Source organism: Bos javanicus, chromosome 11 (genome assembly GCF_032452875.1).
Source record: "Bos javanicus breed banteng chromosome 11, ARS-OSU_banteng_1.0, whole genome shotgun sequence".
NCBI lineage: Eukaryota > Metazoa > Chordata > Mammalia > Artiodactyla > Bovidae > Bos > Bos javanicus.
The window spans coordinates 102,421,122-102,448,334 of NC_083878.1; the positions used below are offsets into that span (position 1 = coordinate 102,421,122).

The following is a 27,213-nucleotide window of genomic DNA, read 5'->3' on the forward strand; positions in this document are numbered from 1 at the left end:
TGGCTCTAACCCCCGGGCCCCGGTGGAGGTCCGTCCACGCTTGGGGCTCACGTGCGGGTGGCACGCAGCGGGAGATGGGCCTACAGCTGAACGCGCCCAGCGTGTTCCAAACGGAATGCTGCCAGTTCCCGGGTGTGCGGTTTATTTTTAGTCGGGTGACATGACAGACAGACTGGAAAGGTTCTGACAGGAAGGAATGCTTTTTCTCCCCTCTTGTTTGAAGCCAGGTATTCATATCGTGTATAATTTTAAATGTAACAACCCAAGTTTCAAAATATGCAAAATTTCAGTCAAAATATCCTCCCAGCAGCCTAAGCGCTACCACTCCGACGCTGGCTCCTGCCACTGTTAAGGCAACATAAATAACCAGCATCTTACTGGGGACTGATACGCTAATTGCCGGCAGTGCGGGGCACAGAGCAAGGATGCGGCCTGCTTCCAGCCCGGGTGCTCAGCAGCCACCTGCGCTCCAGCCGCTGGGCTCCAGACCTGGCATCAGAGGCCATGCCGAGGTGCGTGATGCACCAGTGCGTGCATGCACGCACACACACAGTGATTCATAGCTGTACACACACGCACGCGTGCAATGTACCAGTGTATATACACATACACACACTGATGCATGACTGTACACACACACGTGTGTGCGATGTACCAGTGTATACACGCACACACACCGTGATGCATAACTGTACACACACACCATGACACATAACTGCACACACACGCACGCGTGCGATGTACCAGTGTATACACGCACAGAGTGTGATGCATAACTGTACACACACCATGACACATAACTGCACACACACGCACGCGTGCAATGTACCAGTGTATACACGCACACAGAGTGTGATGCATAACTGCACACACACGCCGCCCCCCCGGGCCCCCCTCAGTCTGCCTCTGAGTCATGGGAGACCGGTCCTTCCGGGCTGACAAGCTCAGCCAGGCCTGGGCTGGGAAGGTGACCTCTCGGGCGTGGCTCCTGCCCTTGATCCAGGCCTGGGGCTCTGGAGGGTGACCCCTGGTGGGCAGGTGGTGCCTTGATCAGGAACATTTCTCAGGGTCTCCGAGTCTACCCTGACTGAGGCAGAAGATGCTGGCAGAAAGCCGGATGTGCTTGTCTTGAGGTTATGATCTCAACATTTCCTAGCTATTTTAGGATTCCTTATGATTTTACTTTAATCACTATTCTTCCGACTTGAGACCCAAACTCCAGCTCTTGAGTGACAGTCCAGAGAGCAAACAGGGGGTCCTGCCTTCCAGGCTCGGACCTCTTCTGCAGGAGGAAGGGCCTCGGGGTCGGCCCTGTACGGGTTCCCCCTGCTGTCAGGAGACACCCTGACAGGAGCCGCCTGCTTTTCCTTTGTTCTGGGGCCCAGCACCCGAACGGGTGAAGTACAGATGGGAAGATGAAACGACGGGTGCGTGGGGCCTCGGCTCCTTCTCCTGCCAAGCTGCAGTTCTCCCAGAAACTTGCCAACTTTCTTGCCCTCCTTGCCCTTCAAATACCCAAGCCCCTCTCAAGTGGGCGTCCTGAGCATCCACCAGAGTAATCCCGTAGTTACCAAGCAACAGATCAGTTTATCTAACCACAGGGAACTCCCTTGTAGTGAAGGCTGGATAACCCCCCCTCCGTTACTAGGCTGGATTACCCAGCAGGACAGGCAGATGCCACTTCCACTGCCAATGAGGTGAAATCCAGCCTAATTAGGAAATCAATACGCCTGCAAGGATGACCACTGAAAAGGAGAGCTCTCAGCACCTTCTCCCAACGTCACCAATAAATTCAGAGACAACCATCCTAGGTAAAAAGTCAGTCTAACACGTGGCATGCTTTTGCAGGACAGAACTGTAAATTGTATCAGAGGATAACAGATGCATTTTTATATATTGTCTAGTCTCTCAATATTTTACATTTTACAGCTTTAGGATCATGCTTAGAAAAGTCTTCCTCATTCCAGCTTTTTAAAATATTCAAGTATACTGTGTTTCTTGAAAGGAAAGCAAACTAGTCAATCCCAAAGGAAATCAACCCTGAGTATTCATTGGAAGGACTGATGCTGAAGCTTCAATACTTTGGCCACTTGATGTGAAGACCTGACTCACTCACTGGAAAAGACCCTGATGCTGGCAAAGACTGAAGGCAAAAGGAGAAGGGGTGACAGAGGATGAGATGGTGGGATGGCATCATTGACTCAATGGACATGAGTTTGAACAAACTTCAGGAGTTGGTAATAGACAGGGAAGCCTGTTGTGCTGCAGTCCATGGGGTCTTAAAGAGTCAGACACAACTTAGCAACTGAACAACAACAATTTTCTTTGAGCCTGCTACTGCTTTAATTCTATCTAGATTTTATTTTGGTTTATGGTAGGATGGGAGAAGGCAATGGCACCCCACTCCAGTACTCTTGCCTGGAAAATCCCACGGGCGGAGGAGCCTGGTAGGCTGCAGTCCATGGGGTCACTAAGAGTCGGATATGACTGCATGACTTCACTTTCACTTTCATGCATTGGAGAAGGAAATGGCAACCCATTCCAGTGTTCTTGCCTGGAGAATCCCAGGGACGGGGGAGCCTGGTAGGCTGCCGTCTATGGGGTCACACAGTCGGACACGACTGAAGCAACTTAGCAGCACCAGCAGCATGGTAGGATGTGGCAAATTCAACCTTTTCTTCCCAAGAGTTATCCAGTTACCCCAGTCACTAAACAAGAACTCTTTCCCCCATGGTCTTGAAATCTCCCTCTAGAACATTCCTTCAGACTCTCAGAACACTCTCTGCTGACCATATTTAGTGAGTATGTGATAATGGTGATGCTGATGATGCCAAACTGGCCGGGTAGTAGGTCCACCAAACATACTAACACACAAGCAAATACGAACTATGGGGGTGTTCAGCAAATTTAAATACGAAAGTAAGTCAAATCATAGCCACTGAGAAGATGGCTTGAGGCCACCTCCAGGTTTGCACCCTCCTGCCTGGCCCCAACCCTTGCAGATGAAGAAAGGCCCTGAATCTGAGGGGGTTTAGGTGGCTCTCGGGTGACAGCGAGAGTGACTGATAACTCCAGGGAGAAGGCGACAGGCAGTCCTCCATGTGCAACACAGTCGTTCAGGTACAGAACCCGCTAGTGTGGACGAGAAGGTCAGCGCACTGAAGGGACACAGGCTGTCAGACCTCTGACAGCCATGGAAGGGAAGGAAGTGCATCAGGCTCTTTAACCCCAGTTTATGTTTCGGCAGAGACAGGCACTGGTGGGCAGCCTGTCTTAAGGATGCCTTCTCTGCAGCATCTTAGGATCAAACCAACTCGAGCATCTGTAAAACTCCAGGGCCCCAGAAGACACTGCATTCCAGGTGAGCCCTGTTAGGCTGGTGCGAGCTATCCCAGCAAAGTGCCTGAATGACTCGTGGACACAGAAATGGAGGAAAAGTGGGTCTTGGCCTCACCCCTGAGCGCCAGCCCCCCGTGAGGAGCCGGGCGCGGGCGGGTGTCAGGCCGTGCAGGTCCCAGGTGATCAGTAGGGAGATGCCGGCCCGCCCTGCCGCCTGGAGAGGAGCCGTGCTGGAAAGGGGACAGAAACAATGCCGAGATGGCCGGGGTCTGAGAGCGACACCCTGAGTGAGAACCCCAGAAGTGCGTGGAGCTTCAGGGTTACCTAAGTGCCAGAAACCTTCCACGGGCCCCAACAAGATGTAAGCCGAGGACTCTGATGGTCCAGCGTGCCCTCCCCTGACGGCCCTCCAGAGTCGGCAGCTTCCTCCAAGCTGAGACTCCTTCCACGTCAGGAAAGGCCTCTACGGGGTGGGGCAGGGGTTGTGTGAAGGGAAAATGAAGAACACTTTATAAAGCCTAATTCTCTGTGAAACTGTCAAGATGGAGAAACACAGGCTGGACATGGAAACGATGAAGTTTTTGGAACTGGTGTGACTGCATCCTGTGAATACTGACTGAGACGGATGAGCTCGGGGCAGGATTCCGGCACCAGTCCCTCTGGGCCTGTCCTGCGCGACACTATTATCGGTGACTTGCATGACACTACAAGGCGTGTTTATCACACCTGCAGACCAGAAGCCAGCAGGGACAGCTAACACAACGGACGGCAGGACACCCACAACACCTCAGCAGGCCGGAAGGATGGGCTCACTGAAAGGTGACCCTGGACTGGGGCCACTGGAGGGCTTGCTGGTGGGTCAGAGAAGGCGGGTGGTCTGGATCGTCATACCTGCACACGGGCAGGGGATAGGCTGCCAGGAGTTTCCACCTGAACCGCGGGGCGGACCTGATGCCAAGGATGGGAGAAGCTACAGTGTGATGACAGGAGGCCTGGGTGTGAGTCCCTACCCTGCCCCGCACTGGGGAGGGACAGCACCTGAGGACACGGAGGACCACAGGAGCAGACCCATGGCTCTACGGGAGTCCGGCTGGGGCTGAGTGCCACGTGGGTGGCAGCCGTGACCCCTGCTGTCACCAGTGGCTGCAGTGACAGATGTGGCCGCCCTCCTCTCTGGGCCAGCCGGTCTCTACTGCATGTTTAGGCAGCTGGATGAGCCAGTTTTGAAAAGAACCTGGGTGGAGAGAAAAGCCACCCAGATGCCGGGCTGGACGTGGGGCAGCTGGAGGTGCCGGGGCAGTGTGGCTTGGGCCCGGCTGCCAGAGCAGAGCCACTTTGGGTGGGGGAGGACCCAGCGCCGCCCTGCAACGCCCGTGCAACCTGCTCTCTGAGTTTCAAGGCACCTAGTTCTCCCAGTGCCAGTCTGCTCACTCTCAAAGGATGAAACGATCCAACGAATCAAAGCGAGTATCAGAGAACCTATCGCGAAGGCACTCGGAAAGCGTTGACTATTATTATTATCAGCAGCTAGGAGACAGCAGACGAGGGGCGTCATCAGACACCTCACGTGCTGTCACGTGACCCGGGGCGGCTTTGATCAACGAGAACAACACCCTGTATTGTTCTGTTTGTAAATCACGCACATTCGGCATTTCAATCTCAGAGACTAAAGGCTAGAAGATGAAAATGGTCACTTTGGGCTTATTTCAGGAGCCCCAACTAGTGAAGAGGGTCCACCCTGGAGGCTGTGAGCACCCTACCTCCACCAGGAGCTGGAAACACAGCCTTATGGAAGACCAAGGAGCACTGTGACCAACGGCACAGGGCGCAGGCGGCAGGAGCGTTCAGGACGCATCTGTGAAGCCTGTGCTGTTTGTTCACAGACTCGGAGAGAAGAGGGCAGGGAGAAGGGAACACGTGTACTGGACAACGACTCCAAGCCCTGCTGGGTGCTGCATGTCTGTCTTCTCTCCCCACGCTTCACACGACCTGATCATCCAAGCCCAGCCCCTTTCCCCTGCACCCTCTGCCTAGACTGGGAAGGAAATGAGAGAAAAAGTCGGACCCACATCTTGCCCATAGCTGTCTCTTCTCAAAGATATGTCTCAGGAGCAGAAAGCTTCTCCAGCCCACTCCAGGAAGGTTTGCTGCTCTGCTGGCTTCAAATCAAATCCTTCCACCTAGGCACCGAAACACCTCCCGCTCTAAGTCTGCTTCTCTTGTTACACAGAGAATTATCTGTTCATGTGGAAAAAAACACCCTTCACAGAATCCATCTACCGGTTACTCAGCCCAGTACTGACTCCAGAAGCCAGAAGCATCTTGAGCGTGCACGCAAGGCAGCAAAGCAAGGTGCGCAGGCTCTGGGGTCGCCCAGACTCGGGGCCACGTGACCTCTCCAAGACCACACACACGGACTCTACACAGCCCAGGGCACACGTGTACCCTTGGGAGAGATGCTGCCGCCACCAGCAAAGAACAGAAAACCCACAGGCAAAGAGCCACACACCACACCCCGGGATGTTGGTTCTCAAACCGCGTCCCCGTCCTGGGCTGTTCAGTGGGTAAGACATCCCTCCATACTTCAGACTGCTGCCAGAACCTTAGGACCACAGTGCAGACAGATCGCCTCTGAAGAAGACCTGGAGGCATTTCGTGTGGGCCCTAACCAGATGGAAGGTTCTGGGTCATAAAAGCAGAGAGGACGTGGAGGGCTGGTGACGGGAAGGAGCCCGAGGAACGTGGGGACAGGTGAGAGGAGGGGAGTGGTCGCCTTCAGGGGAATGGAAGCTGTGTGAGCAGCACGTGGAGAACCGGGGGACCGGCGTGCTCCCTCCTGACTTCTCCGTCAGTCTTTACTAGGGGAGCCTCAAGCCAGGACAAGGCGATGGAGGGCTGTGTCTTCTGCTGCACGAGGGCTCGTCTGGCATCTGCTGATGCATGCTGGGCCGGCCACATCTCCTGATTGCTGCACCAGGAAGGCTCCAACGGTGAATGTGGCCATCCCAGCAGCCTCCTGGGAGAGGCTGTCTGGGTTCCTGCTCTGTTGTCAGTCCAGACTGCTTGCCTGAAAGTGTGCCCATGGTTCCCGCTGTCTGCAGGTGACCCAGGTGTGGAGGAAGCGCAGGGTCACCGTGAAATCCCTCTAATCGCCTCATTAGCCGGGTGGGGATGAGGGGGCGTGTGCTCCATGAGGAGGCAGAGAGCTGGTAATTGCACGGTGTCAGGTAGGAAAAAAACAGGGGTAGAAGCAATGGCCAGATGCAAAGGGGCGCACGTGCAGAGCTGTCATCATGTGGAGCTCGGTTGCGGCAGAGGGCAGGGAGCGACCGACGGCTGCAGCAGGGTGCCGAGAGCAGGAGGGCCAGCTCTCCGCAGAGCCCTGCCTGCCAGGCTCAGCCTGCCAGGGCTGCCTGTGAACATGACTGGGGACCCAATAAACACATCATCCCTGAGCAACCACGGTGTACCAGGGTTCTCCGCCTGGGTCTCATAAGAGACCCAGTCACCGACCACGGCACTGGCCCTGCCCCATGTCCCGGTCTGGACACTTCTTCTTCGTACAATTGTCCCAGAGAGACAATCCAGTGTAGGCTTCAAGGCTGCCCTTGACAGAGAAGCTGGGAGAATATACTCTTGTCTACACCCTGTGCAGCTTACCCAGGTTCTAGGTGAAAATTCTCTTTTAATCCTTGTTGTTGAGTCACTAAGTCATGCCCGACTCTGAATCCCCATGGACTGCAGCACACCAGGCTTCCCTGTCCTTTACTATCTCCCAAAGTTTGCTCAAATTCAGGTTCACTGACTTGGTGATGCTATCCAATCACATCATCCTCTGCCACCCTCTCCTTCTCCTGCCCTCAATCTTTCCCAGCATCAGGGGCTTTTCCAGTGAGTCGCGTCTTAGCATCAGGTGGCCAAAACACTAAAACTTCAGCTTCAGCACCAATCCTTCAAATGAATATTCAGGGTTGATTTCCTTTAGGATTGACTAATTTGATCTCCTTGCTATCCAAGGGACTCTCAACTCTTCTCTAGCATCACAATTTGAAAGCATCAATTCTTTGGCGCTCAGCTTTCTTTATGGTCCAACTCTCATACCCATACGTGACCACTGGATTGGAAAAATCATAGCTTTGACTGTACAAACCTTTGTCAGCAAAATAATGTCTCTACTTTTTGATACGCTTGTCTATGTTTGTGATAGCTTTCCTTCCAAGAAACAAATGTCTTTTAATTCCATGGCTGCAGTCACCGTCCACAGTGATTCTGGAGCCCAAGAAAATAAAATCTTAATCCTAATTCATCTTTAAACCACAGGTTCATGTGGCGAGCTCCTCACTGCCCTCCTGTCTTGAGGATACCCCATCACCTGTTGAGGACACACTCTTCCGGTTCCCAGGGGCTGACGTGGTCTAGATGTTCCAGGTTTGACAGTCAAGTTCAGCGCCACTTCCATCTTACTCTTCAGGATTCCACACTTCCTTCAGGCTAAGGTCCAGCGAACTGACCCTCCACAGGGCATCTGCTCTGGTCTTGTCCAGGCCGGTGGAGGCCCCCACTGCAAACCCCCTCGTCTCCACGTTCTGCAGGTCAGCCCCCATGCCTCTTACACCGCAACACCGGGCAAATAGGGCCAGAGGCGTGGTCCTCCACGGGACTGCTTCACGCTACGAGGAAAGTGACCGTGTGCTTGTTCTCAGGACGGACTAGCCGAGGAGCGGTCGGGGCTCCAAAAAGCAGGATTTGCTGTTTGCTGGGCTCATGAAACAATTAAGAGGCATCGGACTGGTTCCCATGCCACAACAATTCCTCTCTTCTCTTTCCCTTTGTCTTCCTCTCAGGATGACGGCAGGCTTTGAGGTTCCAGCCATCTATTTGAAAACACTTCCTGAGCGCCTACTATGTGCCAGGTCAGTGCTGGGGCTGCGATAAGAAAAACCAGACAGAGTTTCCACCCTGAGCTACATGGAGGCAGAGGAGGAGCAGACTGCACCCACACACGCAGACACCACAGACAGTGGAGGGCTGTGGCGATGGCAGTGTGTGTTGAGGGATGGTGAGGTGTCTGCCCAGGCAGGCCAGAGAAGGCTTCCCTGCAGGAGGGACAAGGGCCCGAAGACAAAGAGGAGAGGGGAGAGGCCCAGGCCTGCAGCACGCTGGGCAAAGGCCCAACAGGAGCATGAGGGAGCAGGGGTGTGTTCTCATCACGAGAGTAAGGAGACCTCACCGAAACACTGGAGGGAGCAAGGGCCTGATGGGTGAGGGGAGCACCAGTCAGCAGGGAGCACAGTGGCTGCAGGAGACTCAGCAGCGGACTGTTCCAGAAGTGCAGTTTTGGGGATTCATGAGGTGAGGGCTGGGGAGCTAAGGGAAGAGACGGATCATCACCAGGAGGCCAGAGGGGCCAGGAGATGGGTCGGCAGAGCACAACACTGCCCTGAGATTGGGGGCGGAGAGACACCCCATGCGTCCTTTATAAACCATTGTGGAGAATCTCTGTTACACGTAATTAATGAAGAATTTAAGGAGGATAGTATACACATCAGTGGCTAGAAGTTATTAATATCAGTGTAGAAGTTAAGCTATGGGATGTTTGTTTAAACTGTCCTCATCATTTTTAGATGGTAGTTACCCAACCCCCTTGCTTTGGGCTTCGTAATCTTGGGGACCACACAGTATTGCTGCAACCGGATTTGAAAACCTCCAGGAACTTTCCACTTCTTTCCAAATCAAGCCTGCATTCCACTGCCTGACTTTCAAGACTCTCCATAATTTGGTTTTGCTTTGGTTCACATTTTCTACTGTTTGCTGTTGTCAACTCTTAGCTCTGGTCAGTCTGTTAAATGTCTCCAAACTTACTCTGGTCATTGGTTTTTGTTTATTCATTCATTCACTCATTTTTGTTTTGGGTATGCTGAGTCTTCGCTGCTGCTGGGGCTTTCCCTTCTCTAGTTGCAGTGAGCGGGGGCCACTCTCCAGCTGCGGTGTGGTGGCCCCTCTTGGGAGCGTGCGCCCTTGGCTGTGAGGTTCAGGAGCTCTAGCGGTTGGGCTCCATGGCTGGAGGCAGCTCTGCAGGGGTGGCACGTGGGCACAGCTGCTCCTCAGTACGGCTTGGGGGATCCTCCCAGATCAAGGATCCAACCTGTGTTTCCTTTGTTGTGGATTCTCCACCACTGGGCCACCAGGGATGCCCACTTTTAATTCTCTTTGTTCCTTTGTGTCTCAGCCTTCACAAAGATGCGTGTCCATGCACATGTGCACACATGTACACACGTATGCCTGCCTAAGGAAACGTATGCACACGCACTGTACTTGGCTCTCTTTCCCTTTCCGTAGTCTCTCCACACCCTGCCTCACTTGAAGACTGAGTTTAGGTCCTTCGTGTCTAAAGTGTTTCCCTGACCTATTTGACCGTCCTTTCTTCGGAAATGCTGCAGTATTGACCAGCTTTATTGACGTTTAATTAAACACTGACTTTCAGTGTTCAGGGGCTTGCTCCAGCCTCTGCACTCATGTCTGGCCGATCTGTCTTCTGGCAGGATGACGACTGGCTCCACGAAATGGAGAGAAATCTCACGGTGGGCAAAATTCCAGGACTGCCTTCAGCTAATTAAGTGATATTAGGGAGGTTGTAAATGCCACATAAAAACTGGCAGGCAAGCTGCCCCTAACGATGAGAATATCGCTTTGCAGGGAGATGCAGCTGCAGCGTCTTCATGTTTGTCTTGGAGGCACCAGCTCGTGTGTTCAAGGTGCTTCCTGATAAGCAAAGTTCAAGGTGCTAAAAGGCTGGCAGTGAATGGCACATTCATGCTTTCTGGTCCACGGACAATTAAGTGTCAGGAAGGCCGGTGGGAAGAACCAGCACTCCTATCCCAGTCGGCATATCCACAAGTGCTCCCAAAGTCCAGTCCCAGACATGGTGTCGAGGCTTTGTACTCATCACCTGGTTGATCCCCAGAAACGGTAAGTGATCCAACCAAGATGCCCGTGTGTGCAAAACCCAGACCCTTCATCACTGCACAACACGATCAGCGTTTAACGAATGAGGGCAGGGAGATGGCTGACGGGGGCAAGGCAGAGTCTTTATCACCTGAGCCCCAAGAACTTCTCATACCAGAGTATATCCAACATGGTAACTCTTGCAGGTTATTAACAGTTATTAAACAAGTGAGAATCATAGAGAAGAACATAGCAAAGGTGAAAAACGGGAGGAAACTCTCACTCAAAAAGATGCATGGACCCTAATGTTCACAGCAGCACTAGCCATAATAGCCAAGACATGGAAGCAGCCTGAGTGTCCACTGACAGAGGAATGGATAAAGAAGACGTGGTGCATTTACAACAGAGTATTACTCAGCCATAAAAAGAATGAAATAATGTCACTTGCAGCAACAAGGATGTATCTAGAGATGATCATACTAAATGAAGTAAGTCTGACAAAGACAAAACATCATATGATGCCACTTTTATGTGGAATCTAAAGAATGATACAAATAAACTTACTTACAAAACAGAAAAAGACTCCCAGAGGTAGAAAACAAAATTACGGTTACTGAAGGAGAAAGGTAGGGGAGGGATAAATTAGGAGTTTGGGATAAACAGATAACACTACTGTATATAAAACAGATACACAAAGCAGAGGGTGGGACAAACTGAGAAAGTAGCATTGAAATTTATACATTGCCATGTATAAAACAGAGGGGAAGTTTGGCCTTGGAGTACAGAATGAAGCAGAGCAAAGGCGAACAGAGTTTTGCCCTGAGAACCCACCGGTCATAGCAAACACCCTCTTCTAACAACACAAGAGCTGACTCTACACATGGACATCACTACATGGTCAATACTAATACTGAAATCAGACTGATTATATTCTTTACAACTGAAGATGGCAAAGCTCCATACAGTCAGCAAAAACAAGACCTGCAGCTGACTGTGGCTCATATCATGAGCTCTTTATTGCAAAATTCAGGCTTAAACTGAAAAGAGTAGGGAAAATCACTAGACCATTTAGATATGACCTAAATCAAATTCCTTATGATTATACACTGAAAGTGAAAGTCGCTCAGTTGTACCCAACTCTTTGTGACCCCATGCAGTCCATGGAATTCTGCAGGCCAGAATACTGGAGTGGGTAGCCTTTCCCTTCTCCAGGGGATCTTCCCAACCCAGGAATCAAACCCAGGTTTCCCGCATTGTGGGCAAATTCTTTACCAGCTGAACCACAAGCAAAGTGTATGACTATACAATGGAGGTGATAAATAGATTCAAGGGATTAGATCTGGTAATAGAGTGCCTGAAGAATTATGGATGGTGGTTTGCAACACTGTACAGGAGGCAGTGACCAAAACCATCCCAAAGAAAAAGAAATTCAAGAAGGCAAAGTGATTGTCTGAGAAGGCCTTACAAATAGCTGAGAAAAGAAGAGAAGCAAAAGGCAAATGAGAAAGGGAAGATACCCAACTGAATGCAGAGTTTCAGAGAATAGCAAGGAGAGACAAGAAAGCCTTCTTAAGTGAACAATGCAAAGAAATAGAGGAAAACAACAGAATGGGAAAGACTGGAGATCTCTTCAAGAAAACTGGAGATACCAAAGGAACATTTCATGCAAAGAAGTGCACAATAAAGGGCAGAAATGGTATGAACCTAACAGAAGCAGGTGAGATTAAGAAGAGGTGGCAATAATACACAGAAGAACTATACAAAAAAGATCTTAATGACCCAGATAACCACAATGGTGTGAGCACTAACCTACAGCCGGACATCCTGGAGTGTGAAGTCAAACGGGCCTTAGGAAGCATTACTATGAACAAAGCTAATGGAAATGATAGAATTCCAGCTGAGCTATTTCACCTCCTAAAAGATGAGGCTGTTAAAGTGCTGCACTGAATATGCCAACAAATTTGGAAAACTCAGCAGTGGCCACAGGACTGGAAAAGGTCAGTTTTCATTCCAATTTCAAAAAAAAGGCAATGCCAAAGAATGTTCAAACTACTGTACAAATGCACTCATTTCACATGCTAGCAAGGTAATGCTCAAAATCCTTCAAGCTAGGCTTCAATAGTATGGGAACCGAGAACTTCCAGATGTACAAATTGACTTTAGAAAAGGCAGAGGAACCAGAGATCAAATTGCCAACATCCACTGAATTATAGAAAAACCAAGAGAATTCCAGAAAAACATCGACTTCTGCTTCATTGACTACATTAAAGCCTTTGTGTTGATCACAACAAACTGTAGAAAATTCTTAGAGATGGGAATACCAGACCACCTTACCTATCTCCTGAGGAGCCTGTATGGCAGTTAAGCAGCAGCAGTTAGAACTGGACATGGAACAACGGGCTGGTTCAAAACTGGGAAACGAGTATGTCAAGGCTGTACAGTGTCACCCTACTTATTTAACTTCTATGCAGAGTACATCATGCAAAATGCTAGGCTGGATGAAGCACAAGCTGGAATTAAGATTGCTGGGAGAAATATCAACAACCTCAGATATGCAGATGATACCACCCTAAAGGCCAAAGTGAAGACAAACTAAAGAGCCTCTTGAAAGAGGAGAGTGAAAAAGTTGGCTTAAAACTCAACATTCAAAAAACTAAGATCATGGTATCTGGTTCCATCACTTCTAGGCAAATAGATGGCAAAAAGTGGAAACAATGACAGATTTTATTTTCTTGGGCTCCAGAGTCACTGTGGATGGTGACTGTAGCCACAAGATTATAAGACACTGAAGGAAAGGTTTGCACAATCTCTAATTTGAATTTTAGTGATAAAGCATTTCACAGATGAGAAAAGTCTGGCAGTATGATTCCGCCCCCAAGGACGTTTCCTCATTTAGCGAGCACACTAAATGTAGAACTTTGGAAGTAACAGAGGTGAAGGACACGCTCTGTGGTGCTGGGGACGGTGACCGGGAGGTGAGGGCAGGACAAAGGGGACCACCCCACGCCCCCTTCCACTGTGGGTCCCGGCCTGCCGGGCCTTGAGAGCACACCCGGATCCAGAGAGCCGTAAGTGTAGATTGTTCACCTGCTTGATCACATCAGTACCACCAGGCAACACTCAGCTCGGCTGGTGTGAGAAAATTTATTCAAAGATGTATCTATGCATTAACAGCAACATGGGAAAGACCCAGATGGTAGAAGCCAGGGGTGGGGCCAGTCTCAGGTAGCTACAAACTAGACTGGGAAAAAGTCTTGATAAATTTACAATTATAGCATATAATCCAAATTAGACAGGGTGGTTTAAGACCAGTAGAGGTGCCCTTCCACATTGCCATTGTAACAGCAAGCCCTTCCTTGAGGCTCAGAGTTTCCACGTCCCTGAACCACTGTTCAGAGTATCAAACAGATGAGGGAACTGTCTGCTCACTGGTGCTGGATAGGTTCTACTCACACGCATGACTGCCTAGAAAGGCAGACAAACACCCTGGTGAACAACACAACTCTGCCCTCCCAGGGTGGACAGTGCTGTCTTCTGGGAAGATGGAGATTTTGGAAGGTATGTTTCCTTTCAGGAATTGCTGAATATACATGGCTTTAAAATAAGAACCATGTTTCACGAGAAGAAAACACTGCCTGTGCTGGATGTTGCTAAGGGGCCACTCAGTATTTTGCCAGCAGCACTGACCCTGCGTGCATGGTGTGCAGGTGTCTGGGGTTGGGGCTGTCTGACAGGTCTGTGTGTCGGCGTCACGAGAGTTCTGTGCGCAGGGGGAAGGCGCTTACTGTCCCCTTTCAGAATGGAGGACTGAAGGGGGAGACAGAGACACGCCTGCTGAGGAAGGTCTCATTTGGGGAAGGTAGCTCGGTCTTTCCTTTTTCTGAAATAAAGGCATGTAGAGGAGACAGAAGTCCCCTTGTCACTGCACGGAAATGCCTGGTCATCACCTCGTGTGCCCTGCCCTGGCCTCACCAGCTAACACCTGGGTGAACTCTGGGTGGGGATGGCAGGTGAGTCAGGATTATGCTTACGGTCTCATAAATTTGGTTTGCAGATTATCAGAGGTTTACGCCTGACATAATTACTCGAGGAAGTAAACACCATAAAATGGACTGCAGAACAGTTTGGATAATTCAGCACTATTATTTCATCCACCCACACAAAACCCAGGGAAGCTGTTCTCTTTCCTGACAGATGGATTTCAGAGGAGACGCCTCAGCTTGGAACGATTATTGTGGCCATGGCATAACTCTCCACACTCGTGCGGGGTTTAATGGACTTTTCTTTCCCGTCCTCAAAGAGCAGCAACTGGCACTGGCTCGAGCGCTGCCTGAGGTGTGGAGAATTTGTCAGGTCTCTCTGCCGCCTCCCTGGCCACGATGACACGGTCCATGAGCAGATTAGCTGCCCGGCCATTCTTCCTCCAGGAGCAACAAGATTCCCCCCGCCCCAATAAGAAAAAGTACCTTACTGTATCCTTGAGGGCCCGTCTGCCTTGGCGAGGCAGGGGTGGGGCGGGAGGGTGCAAGGAGTGAGGGAAGAAATGCCTTCAAAAGACGGGCATAACAACGGGCAAGTGGCTGTAACAGGGCAGCGACATGGCAGGAAGAGAGCGCGGCATTGTCCCGGGCGGAGTAATCCTGTGACACACTGCTGTCACTCAGCGCCTGGCTCCCTGCTGCGCCAGCCAGACATCAAAGGCTGCCCCATACCATCTTACATGCTCTTTATCGGCTAATCAGCCCATTCTTCCCTAAATAAAGCCCTGTTAAATCCCCTGCTCACAGGGGGACACTCGTCCTGGTGCCCATCTGCCAGCGCGGGTCAGCGGGGGCGGGAGGCAGCGGCTGGCGCGCTCCCTGGTGGCTTCGCAAGGTGAGGACAATGCCAGCGCCGAGCCCCGGCCCCCCGCCCTGTGCTCCCGGAGCGAGGTCGGCACACCCCGGCAGAGGAGGCACCTCGGCCGCAACAGTGAACTGCTGGGGTCACACTGACCTGCAGGAAGTGGGATACATGATACAAGTCTCTTACCAGTCATCACCTGGCAGCCCGATTCTTACCTCTTCAAGTGTCAGCATTTTAGAGACGGTGACACGACGGTCAGGCTTCCAGACCACTAGGCAGTCACTCCAGATCTGACTGTGAGCCTCAGGGTTTTGTCACATTCTTAAAAGTCAGTTACCACGTACAGACGTCAGCTACCCCAAACCCAAGGGCAGGAGGCTAACTCTGGTTCAAGGCACCCCAAATCTGGAAGGAGCTGGGGCACCCTTTCCCTCTGGGAGGACCCAGCTCCAGCAGAGGGGTCTCTGGCCACAGCCCCGGCCAGGACAGGCCATGTGTGGCAGCAGGCAATGCTCTGCACCTCAAAACCGCCTGGAAGAAAGCAGAGCTGGACGTGTCTCCATCTCCTCCAGGCATCAGAGAAGGGGGTGCGGAGAAACACCTGCCTTGCAGAAGTACTGGGGTGTGGTCCTATATGACAGGGGTCGGTATAAGAGAAAAGACCAAGCATCTTAAAAATTTCAAAATGGGAACTAAAATCAGGTAACCTTTTATCCACCATGAAGAGCTTCATGAGGGCCAAGCCCCTGGACAGCTCCCGCTGGGTGCTCTGAAATCCTAGCTCACCTGGCCTCCAGCTCTCTGCCCTCCAGTGTTTCATCTCGATGGCCCTTCATGCTTCAAAAGGCACAGTGACACGCGTCACAGGCCTCTGATTCTTGTGAAGTGGCTAAAAGCACAGATTTCCTCTTCCCTCTTATGGTTGAGGAAAACAAGGCTCTGAGACATTAAGCAAAGATACGGTCTGAGGCTCACAGGCTCACATCAGAACTGGAGCTGGAGCTGAAGGCCAAGTCCTGCGACTCCAAGACCAATGGCCTCCTCCTTCTGCCATTTCACAGCAGAGAATCCAGGCCCCAGTGAGGCTGGCATATGATCAGCACTTCTTGGTGAATGTGCAAGACAGACACGGTGCGGGAACAGGTGACAGTGTGGTGCTGCCCATGGGTGCTTGGCGGCAGGGCAAGGAGGTACTGGCATTTGTAACTGACGTGCAAAAAGAAGGATACACACTGGAAGATAACCATCCAGAGCACTCGTGGGTTCTCTGAGCCCTTCCCACCCACACATCACACAAGTAGTAACCACGATGCACCCAAACTCCCCGTAAAAGCAGCTCTTGGCATCTAAGATACTCTAGCTTGCACAAAGCCTGGAGCTGGTACCGAGAGAACACCTATCTCTGAGGAGAGAAAGAAGAGCTCTCACAACTGCATTTTGTTGAGGGGAATCATCTCAGGGCTTTCTGAAATTGTGAAGATGGCCTCAGAGCCCAGCGTCCAACTGCTGGGCAACCCTCCTCACATAGGCTCTCCTCTCACCAGGGCCCCTGGGCAGGTCCTAAGGTGTTTTTTGGGGGGAGGGGGTGGGAGGGGAGGAAGGAGATGACACCAGTGCAGCCTCTCCATGGGAGGTTGCATGTCAGCACCACAGAGAGCAGCATGTGGTGCTGGGGGCCCCCGGAGGCCTCAACAGAGTTTCATGGACACCCCACAGTCTTCCAGGGTGGACTGCAGCCCACAGCATGTCCGGAGCTCTGACCCTGGCAAGCCCTGAGTTACTCTACCCATGGGCAGTGAAGATGGTCCAAAGAAATTTGTCTTGTAGGTCCAATAATCCCCACCACTCAGGACCCAACAGGTGACATCACCGACTTCCTGCAGATGCCTTAAAAGCATTCAGATTAGGCGTTTTCCCGGTTGATCCAAGCACTCAGCATGGTGAGAGAATCGCAGAAACCTGAGCTGGCAGAGTCTACCCTGAGCACACAGCAGCCCACCACACACCGCTGCCCATCTAAGCAGAGCCCCCGACACCCACCTGACCCTCAGCCTCTTGTCCACCTTACCTTTTCAGGTTTGCTTTCTTCTTCTTCATGGCCGAGGCGCAAAGATTTTTAGGGGCATCTCTTAGCCCAAAGCTCTTAGCCATGTGCCCGAGGTGGAGCAGTCGGATGTGGAAGATATGCTTCAGCTCCCGGGGGTAGGTGGCGTAGGCCCGGATGAAGGACTGCAGGGCTGGAAGACAGTAGCGGGGCGGGGTGGGGGGGGGGGGGGCGGGTCAGGACAGGTCTCTGCTGCCCAGCCTAAGGCCTGTCCTGTGCAGTTCACCCTGCCAGGCAACAACGGACACACAACCAGGACGGCGTGACAGACATGAGCAACCTAAATCTACACTCACATATTTGTTTAATTCCTAAAAATAAATAAATAAGCCTACCGGCCACAGGGGAAGTCTACGGGCTTCCCCTGTAGCTCAGTCAGTAAAGAATCTGCCTACAGTGCAGGAGACCTGGGTTCGATCCCTGGGTTGGGAAGAACCTCTGGAGAAGGAAATGGCAACCTACTCCAGTATCCTTGCCTGGAAAATCTCATGGACAGAGGAGCCTGGTGGGCTGCAGTCCATGGGGTCGCAAAGAGCCAGGTATGACTGAGCGACTAACACTTACTGGACACAGTGAATAAACCCAACATAACTTCACTTTAATAAACCTGATATTATCTCAGATTTTACTGTGTAGCTTATAATGAGCCTAGAAGGCGGGACCCTGTTTTCTTCTTCATTATAGACCTGGGGCTAGCACAGTACCTGGCAGACAGCATGTTTATTTTTCGGCTGCACCACGTGACATGTGGAATCTCAGTGCCCCCACCAAGAATCAAACCCATGCCCCTTGCACTGGAAGCATGGAGTCTTAACCACTGGACTTCTGGGGAAGTCCCACAGCAGGTTTTTGTTGTGCGAGTGAATGAGCAAGAGAATGCGTGAAGAAACTAAGACAGGATCGATGCATACCATTTTCTTATGAAAAATGAAGTCATTAGATCTTTACATTGGGAACACATTTTCTATTACATTTTAGTTTTCTGAATAGTTAACACAAACATGTTATAAAATCCAAAAGGTCCATAAGGCTTTATCCTGATTGTGGGTCATGTTCATTATTCCTACACGTTATTATTATTATTATAAACCCTGCCTCCACCAGGAGCCACACCTCCAGTTCCCCAGGCACAGGAATCACTGATACCAGTTCACCGTAGACTCATGAAATTTTAAAACCAAATTCACGCAAAAGCACCCAGGATTGACCAATGCAGTGTTTCTTACCCATTCAAAGAATGTGTATAAAAGGAGATGAAAAAAGAATTTTAAAGCGGAGAAAGAAAAGGATGTAGTTTCTAAAAGAGCTCTCAAAACAGTCATCGATTGCCATGGGTTTAGAGCTGTTCACCAGACAGTCTAACCAGGAACGTCTGGGTTGTTTTAAAGTTAGAGAGAGGCCCCTGTCCTGGACCCCTCACTGGCCAGAGAGAAGCCAGGGGCGGCTCCCAGGCAGGCGGCACTCTGGATCCACCTTCACTGATGCTCCTTGGAGGAACCATTCTTCCATCCCTGGTTTCCCCGGAATGTCTCTCAACAACAGTGAGAGTCAAGTATCTTGCCCTTTTCTCACGAGCGCCCTTTCTCATCCGCCGACTGAGCGTCCCTGCCTTCCTGGCCCAGTTGTAGCCCCACCCCTCTCCACCCAGTTGCTGGAAGCAGGCACCAGTCTCCCTCACCCTCACTGTTTGAGCCACTGGACCGGCAAGTTTGCCCACAGCTTAAACGTAATATCCAGGCAGCACCTGGAGATCGGCGTTTATGAACAGTAATAAAAAGTGTCATTTTAGCAGATCAGCTCCTGGAAGGATCCTGGGAACCCATCAAAGCTCTATTTACTGAGCAAAGTGAACTCCTTTTCCCAATCGATGAGAAATAATAACCAAGGCGACTCCTCTGCACCCCTCTTGTCATCTGTGCTCACTCCCCTTTTTAATAACTGGGGACGAGGTTTTTCAAGGAAGATCTTTAATGTTTCAAATGGTCTCTGCAGTTGGGAGGGTTCTGACACAAATTCAAGTCCTCAGAGGGGAAAGTGCTACAACCACCACGACCCAGGAGACACTGCCTCTTCCCAACCCCCAACATCTACTCTAGACAGAAAGAGCAGGCTGGGACCAGGACACGCCAAAGAGTCTGCACCTTTAAAACCTCATTTACCCCAATGCTGGCCCAGGCCTCCTCATTCACACTGCCCTTGTGCTGGAGCAGATTAGAATGACTGCTCCTCTCCACACCAATCCTGAGAGCTGAGGCTGCAGAGCCTAGTCCTGGGAGATATAGGTGCTCCACTAATAGCTAATCCATCCATGTATGGATGTGAGAGTTGGACTATAAAGAAAGCTGAGCACCGAAGAACTGATGCTTCTGAACTGTGGTGTTGGAGAAGACTCTTGAGAGTCCTTAGGACTGCAAGGAGATCCAACCAGTCCATCCTTAAGCAGATCAGTCCTGGGTGTTCATTGGAAGGACTGATATTGAAGCTGAAACTCCAATACTTTGGCTACCTGATGCGAAGTACTGATTCACTGGAAAAGACCCTGATGCTGGGAAAGATTGACGGCAGGAGGAGAAGGGGACAACAGAGGATGAGATGGTTGGATGGCATCACCGACTCAATGGATATGATTCTGAGTAAACTCTGGGAGTTGGTGATGGACAGGGAGGCCTGGTGTGCTGCAGTCCATGGGGTCACAAACAGGTGGACGTGACTGAGAGACTGAACTGACTGACCAAATAGCTACGGGGAAAGGGGTCTGCCAGGAAATGGCAGAAGAGTCCTCTCCCTCGACAGGCAGGTTGTACTTCCAGGGGGCAGGAAGTGGCTCATGCTGGCAGTGGAAGGAAGTGGGGCTGTGAGGTGGAGATGGGGCGGAAGAGGAGAGGTCATGGAAGGAGACCTTTCATGAAAGGAGACTTGTGGGATGCAAGTCGGATGACGCTCCAGCCACTCAGAGCTGGTGCTCTCACTGAACCCCATTTCAGAGCCGTAAGGATGACAGGATTTAGGGAAATCTATTTCAAAATACCTTCCAAGGACATAGGACATTTTGTCCTTTTGAGCAATAAAACCAAATCTATTCTTGGACATCTGATCAGGAAGAGCAACATCTTGTGGATGATGCTTAGGGTCAAGGAGGCAGAAAGGAGCAAAACTCCAGCCTGGAAGGTGCTGCCCATCCTTGCTCCTCCCAACCCCAGTCCTGCCCCAGAGGAGCACACGTCTAGCACATTAACAGTGACAACCACCCAAAGGTAGTGGGAGAGGCGGCTTGCACCAATTCTCTTAAAGGCAAAGTGTTTGACCAAGAAGCCAGCCTCCCTCTAATCACAGGGAGGGATGATCCCTTCCGAGCCAGGCATAACCCTAACACATAACCCCTGCTCTTCGGGGAGGACCCACAAGAGGAAGTGGAAGTGGTGCCGTGCAGCTGAAGGACTCTGCTTTCTGAAATTTTTGTTCAGGAGTCTGGAGTTCAAACTTACATTACCACAATTTTTACCACTTGAAGCTCTACTCACAAGATGCAAGATGTGAGGGGGAAAAGGGCTAACTGCTTCTGGAAACTGACCATGATGAAATCCTGGATATTAGCAATAGCTTGGTCAGAAAGTACAAAAAGAAACAAATGCATACTTGGCCCAGTTTTCAGCTAGTTTTCTGGCATGAAGGCAAAACCCAGCTGCTTTTGTTAGTTATTCATGAGGTGGGTTCTGAAATGGCTAAAGGGGAGGAGAGTCAGGGGTAGAGAATTTGCATATGGAGATAAGGAAATGCAAAAGACAGAATCAGCTCCTGGGGTATGGCAATTACAGGTCTCCTCTCCTCAAACCTCCAGAATTCAATCCTAAGAGGAGAGAAGAGCAGAGAACCTAACGCCTGCTGTGGGGTGACCAAGATGTTCTACAGGCAGTTCCCTTAAAAGGTAATGTGTTTATTTCCTTCTTAGGCCGTAAACATTGGGAGTGGCCCCACTCCAACATCCTTTGAAAAGAAGACAAGTAACCCTGCCAGCCTCTTGGTGTTAGTAAGTTCAACGGTAACGATGAAGAGACAACCCAAAACCATATTCTCTAAGGACTATTTACTGTCACTTTTACCCTGATGACCCAGACACGCTGAAACAGTTGTGGGCTCACTAGGATATCCAAAGCACCTCTGACGCCAGCAATATAGTGCTGGTGTGGCTTTGCTTTCTTCCTCTTCACTCCAACTCTGGTATCAACCCTGTGGCCAACATTTGGTCAGGTATCCCACAGCAAGTTGAGTTCGTCTAACTTTCAACATGTGCCCAAACTCTCCCCGAGACATTCTGTTCTCCATGAGAGAATGTTCTAGTACTTCTCCAAAGGCAGGTTCTCAGGAAGAGCCTTAGGAGTTGCTGAATTCACTGCAGGGAGACACGTGAACATATTATTAGAAACCAGACTTAACTGGTTTTCTGATTACCATAACTGCCTGGGAGCCCGTCTCCTGACCTTCACCTTTACCCCGGTCTGTTCTCACCCAGCCGCATGTGACCTTCTCAGCCGCCAGACCACCTCCCTGCCCCAAGGCCTCCGCTGGCTCCCCTTTCGCTCGGGGTAGCTGGGTGCCCTGGACGCCTCCACGCCCTGCCTCTGCTGCCCCTCGCCTCCTTCTGGGCACACTGCACATGGCGCCTGCCTGGATGCCCTCAGTCAGAGCCCCAGGACGGCCCCTCTTCAGGGTTTCACTCGCTTGGCAACCATCCCAACATGGCTCACTCTGCCCTTAGCCCTCCATCTCCCTCATCTGCTCTGTTCCCTCTATCACTCTCATCACCTTTCACTGGACTACTGAATTAAACTAGCTAATTATCTGGCTTTGCCAAGTCTTACTTGCGGCACACGGAATCTTAAGCTGTGGCATGAGAACTCTTAGCTGCAGCACGTGGGAATTAGTTCCTGACCAGAGATGGAACCCAGGTCCCCTGCACTGGGAGCTCGGAGTCTTAGCCACTGGACCACCAGGGGAGTCCCGAGACTCTCTATCTAATGTATGTGTAATTCATTTATTATGTTTATTACTTTCACTGTCTGCTTCCCCACTAGAATGTTACAAAGGTGACAATTTTTGTTTCTTTTGATCCCTGGTGTGTCCCAAGCACCGGGAATGGTGCCCAATTCAATAAATATTAAAGGAATTTTTTAAAAAGTTTCAGTTCATAGAAAGAAGAAAACAACAGGCTGTAGTGTTTATCTCTTGGTAAGCCAGCCCGGCATTCTTCTCCAAATCATGGGTCACTGTGGATCTCCCCGTAGCGGGGGTGAGTCTCATCAGCAAACATGGGACAGTCAGTAGCCAAGACACTCACATTCCAGCATGGAAGACATGGGGCTGTTCTGAGCTCCCCTCCCCTGCGCTCTGTTCGGGCTCAGAGTGAGCTACTGAGCCCACACCTAACGCCTGGGGCTGATTCACGCTACAAAGGCTATAAATACTGAGTTAATACCTGACCCTTCCATAAACTTCCCATGAGCTGGGCTCATGGTCTGCGGCCCTTCCTCAGCACTGCTTTCTAGTTTTTCTTTGTATTTTCAAGTAGGAACTGCTTTGGTCTAACATTTCCAGACCTTGCCTTCATCTCTGATTTCCATCTCTACAACTCCTACCGACGTGCCGTATCTCGTCTATCCAGTTTTCAAAGAAAGAGGAAAATGGGTTTCGGAGACCTAAGTTGCTGGGTCACAGCTCTATAGACCTGACATAAGCCAAGATAAAGCCTCATTTGTGCAAAACGCGAGGATGGATGAAATTAACATTTAATATCACTTTAAAGCCTTCAGTGCCTGCTTCCAATCCCTGCAGAATTAGGGAGACTGAAGGCTTTTGCTGGTGAGCAGAGCTGCCTGGTTGGCCTCCCAACCTGTCAGGGGGCATGTGGGTTGAGGTGGGACAATGCCCAGTCGGGTTATCCATCTACAACCACCCAAGAAATTGACCAACCTTTCTTGGCCCCGGAGACCGTCTCCTCACTGGAGTGCACGTAATCTTCAAACAGCGTCTGCAAGACCGTGGCTCGTTCCCGGATTTCCTGGGGGCCAGCGGCGCGGGATTTCTGGGAAGGTGACGGAAGGATTAGAGGACAGACAGTCAGAGTCAGGAATAATGAAGCGGTTTATAATAGATTTAATAACAGTAAAATCACACAGTAACCACCAAGGGGCCACCAAGGGTAATCCTTTCAATATTACTAGGGAAGAAAAGGGAGTGATAAAGATGTTAAAGTCAAGCAAAGATGAGGATGGCTTTGTGAGGGAGCAGGTCGGGTCTCTTATTTATTTACTTGTTTACTTTTCTTCCTGGCCTCTTATCACGCGTGTTCAAAGTGAAAGTCTATGGGAGACACTTTGGAATTTTCGAAGTCCAATTCAGGCCTTTAAAACATGATGGGACAGAAGCGGTTTTCAGAGGAACCTTGTATGTCCCACTTAGGCTTTCAATCTGCTCCCTGCCTGGTATTCATCGGTGGAGCCCTGGACATTCCTATCCAAGAGCAACCCACAGCCACCTGCCCACAACATGGTCTGTCCCTGAATCACAGAGCACATGTCCTCACTCCTGAGAGGTCCAGACTCTCAGGGTTCCAGAAACATTCTTGCAGCCCAGAGCCCTGTGCCCAGGAACCCACGGAGGACTGGGCTGCTCCAGCCAACCATGCGAGGCCACCGCCATGGATCTCTGCAGCCAACCGTCCCTCTGTAAGAAGTCGTATTTGTATGCACAAAAGACCCTACAGGTGGAAAATGTGAATAAAACCAAAACTTCATTTCTTTTCAGCCTTTAGCAACCCCAGAGAAAAGATTTCCTTTCTTTACATCCCCCCGAAAACACGTGGCTTATGTGTCATATCTTGACACGAACGCTGTCTCCTGAATATGAAACTGAGAATCAACAGAACCCAAACTTGGCTAATCCGCCTTCCCAGAGGTGTTGATCCTTTGGATGGTGCTAATGAAGCTCCAGCCCTCCTCACCCGCCACACCCGATGTGGGTCACCAGGAGAAAACCTGCATGAGGCCCAGTTCATGTTCCTTTTAACTCCCATAGAGGACAGGGGGCGTGCTCCGGGGTCTGGTGACCGCGCCTCTCGCAGGCACCCTGGCATCTTTCACGGTTAAAGCTGCTGGAGGAAGACTAAAGGGTGGGGCGGGGGGAGAAAAAGCCTCCTTCTTGGGGGCAGAGTTTGTCTCTGTATTAATAGAGACTTAACAACCTGAAAATGTTTTTAGTTTAGTCAAATCATTCCTGCTATCTGTTTGGTTGATGACAGTCTAGCTGATTTCACGGTACATGGTCCCCCTAAGGGTTTTATCCACTCAAATGTCAAGAGAAAAGTCACTCAGGAGCTGTGTTACGAAAGTGGACATTTGCTGTTGTCATTAACAAGGATTTTTTTACCCTCTTAACTGATGTGAAATGCAAACTTCTTTCTTGCTGTCCTCCTTTCGTTAAGCCACCTCAGCAACGAGACTGTCACCTTCCTTGCGCTTTTTTTTCAATATGAATGTGAAATTAGCAAGGATGCCCTTTCCCCTGGCGGACAGAATCCTCTGTTATTAAAAAGTAAAGCACTTTAATAATGAAAACTTTTTCCTCTTTTTCCTGTGTTTTAACTGTTTAAAATTAATGAGAAGGGCAGAATGGTTGTCAAAGCGATATTGAAAGCCGGGCAGCCAGGACCGAATAAGCACAAAAATCCCTCCAGAGTGTTAAATAAACAGAGCTCCAGCCCTCTCCAATCCCTCTGTTGGTTATTGTATACATTCTGTAACAGCTCTCAGAATAGATCTGAGAGCCAGGGAGGCAGAGAGGTTTCAGAATTCCAATAAAGGCCTCAAATTAAAGACAGCCTGGTGCGAATTCCAGGAGAAAATTAAAGAGACCTCAAGCTTAAGTGACAGGTGACTTGCTTCTGTGTCACAACTGTCAGGGGATTTAGTGATAATATGGCAATATATTACAAAGGGCTTTTCTTATTCCCCCCTTTAGGTTTCAAAATGAGGCATCTTTTCTTCCCAACCAAAAAAAAAAAAAATTACATATACACATATATATAATGTGTGTATACCAGTAAAATACGTAGAAAAAAGGCAATAAAACTAGGTTCGCACATTTGAAATGATGAGGTCAGTTTTAGTAGAATATAAGAAAAAGTTAATGGCAGGAAACATCATACACTGAAGAGAAAGCAGGTCTTAGTCCCCCCCGCCCCTTGCCACTTCCAGAAATACTTTATTGTAAAATTGCCCCTCTTGAGAATGAACGAGGTATTTTTCCGTTGTCTTCTGGGGAGGACAGTCTAAATTTAAACTGAAGACAGAAGGGGCAGAGTCAGGCAGCACCGGCTCAGCCCCAGACAGGGAAGAAGCTCCCATAATGAGGGGGTGAGACCCCAGAGGGCACATCTCCGAGGACCGGCCCCCCCAACCCTCAAAGACACAGACTTAGTCCTGCTTAATGAAGCAGCTCGCAACTAGCAGACGGTGGGTGGTTTAGGAAAAAAACATTTCCAAAGGTCTAGACACACTCAGTGCTCTGTGTCTGTAGAGACTTTCTGGTCTTGGGAAGAACAGACAATCCACAAAAACTAGATGATGGCTAGTGATCTTATTTTAATCTTTCATGATGCCAAGGAGCTTTCTGTTAGGATGAGCTTATAGGTGTATCTCATTGGACAAAAAAAACTTTTAGGAAGAATATGTTTGGGTGTGTGTTTATAATGTGGAGATGGAAATTCATGCCTATCAAGAGTCAACAGATGAGTACAAGACAGCTGGGCGGGGTTATTTTTGTTGTAAAAAGTTTTAGGTGGGAGCAGCTGGGGTGGGAGACTTTTTTTTATCTGAAGCATGTGTTTTGACATTGCCAACTTCTAAGGTATTTTTAAACTAAATGGAAGGATTTTGTTTTAATCACTGTACTGCCAAGCTGAATTTTACCTCCACAGTCCCTAGAACCTTCTGAGCACTTCCCAGTCAAGTTGAAAGATCAAATTTATTCTCTTTGTAGGTGGGTGAACATTCGCACGCCCAGACGCAGCTATATATATTTTATATACCTAAATATGAAATATACATTTTACAGATGCTTCACTCGCTTGCTTTCTGTTCACGGAAGCCCTAAAATGTATGTGCCAGAGGGACATTTACAATGGCCTTCAACCAAGCTGGGTGAGGATGGGCTTCATGATGAGGCACCTGGCTCAGCATGAAGGCCCAGCCACCGCACCCACCTTTGTGTGCCAGGCACTGGCTGGTACGCCAGCAAGAACTGCCCACATCAAAGATGCCAATTAGGGCACTGCATCTTTCAGGCAAAACAGAATCAAAAGTTGTGTCCAGCATTCACTTTATTCTCTTTACCATTCATAGGATTCACGCACATAATACACTCTTGAAGGCAGTAACCTACATAATAATCAGTAATGCAGTCAACTGAGTTTTTGTTTTGCTTTGTCCTGTGAATGAAAGGTAAATTTGGGCAAACAGGTGGTGCTGATGGATGTGACATCTAGAACCTGGCATGACTAGTTGAGTTTTCTAAGTTAACCAGTTAGTTATTTTGGCGTGGTAGAAGCCTGGCCTTACTTAGCACTTTTTCTCTTTCAAAGATCACCAGACCGTAAAAATATCGAAACATCATGTCCATCAAGGCAGCAGTTCAGGGCGGAGGTGAGCTCACATGACCCACAGTGCTCCGTGTGTTGTTTTATTTAAACCTCACAGCGGCCTGACAGGACAGGTACTAGAGACGTCCTCCTTCTCCAGGGGGGAAACCCAGGCTGGGGAGGATCTGCCCCAGGTTGCAGAATGACTGACTGTGAAGCCAGGACTCGGGTCCGAGCCTGTCGGACTCTGGGCCCCGCCTCCCACCCACCATCTCAGGAGGGCTCCTCAAGCCCCAGCTAGCCTTCCAGGCTGGTCTCGAGCCACAGAAAAGGCTTAGGGAGAGGAACT

The 27,213-nt window shown here is 50.1% G+C and overlaps 1 protein-coding gene across 1 annotated transcript in view; it reads right to left on the reverse strand.

Annotated features, from left to right (window-relative positions):
* DDX31 (DEAD-box helicase 31) overlaps window positions 1-27,213 on the reverse strand; it is a 73,493-nt gene that overhangs the window by 2,628 nt on the left and 43,652 nt on the right. The window contains exons 18-19 of the mRNA XM_061433959.1: window positions 23,201-23,312; window positions 17,198-17,366 (exon numbers count right to left, since the gene is read on the reverse strand). Of these exons, the coding sequence (XP_061289943.1) occupies window positions 17,198-17,366; window positions 23,201-23,312 (281 nt within the window). The remainder of the gene's footprint in view (window positions 1-17,197; window positions 17,367-23,200; window positions 23,313-27,213) is intronic.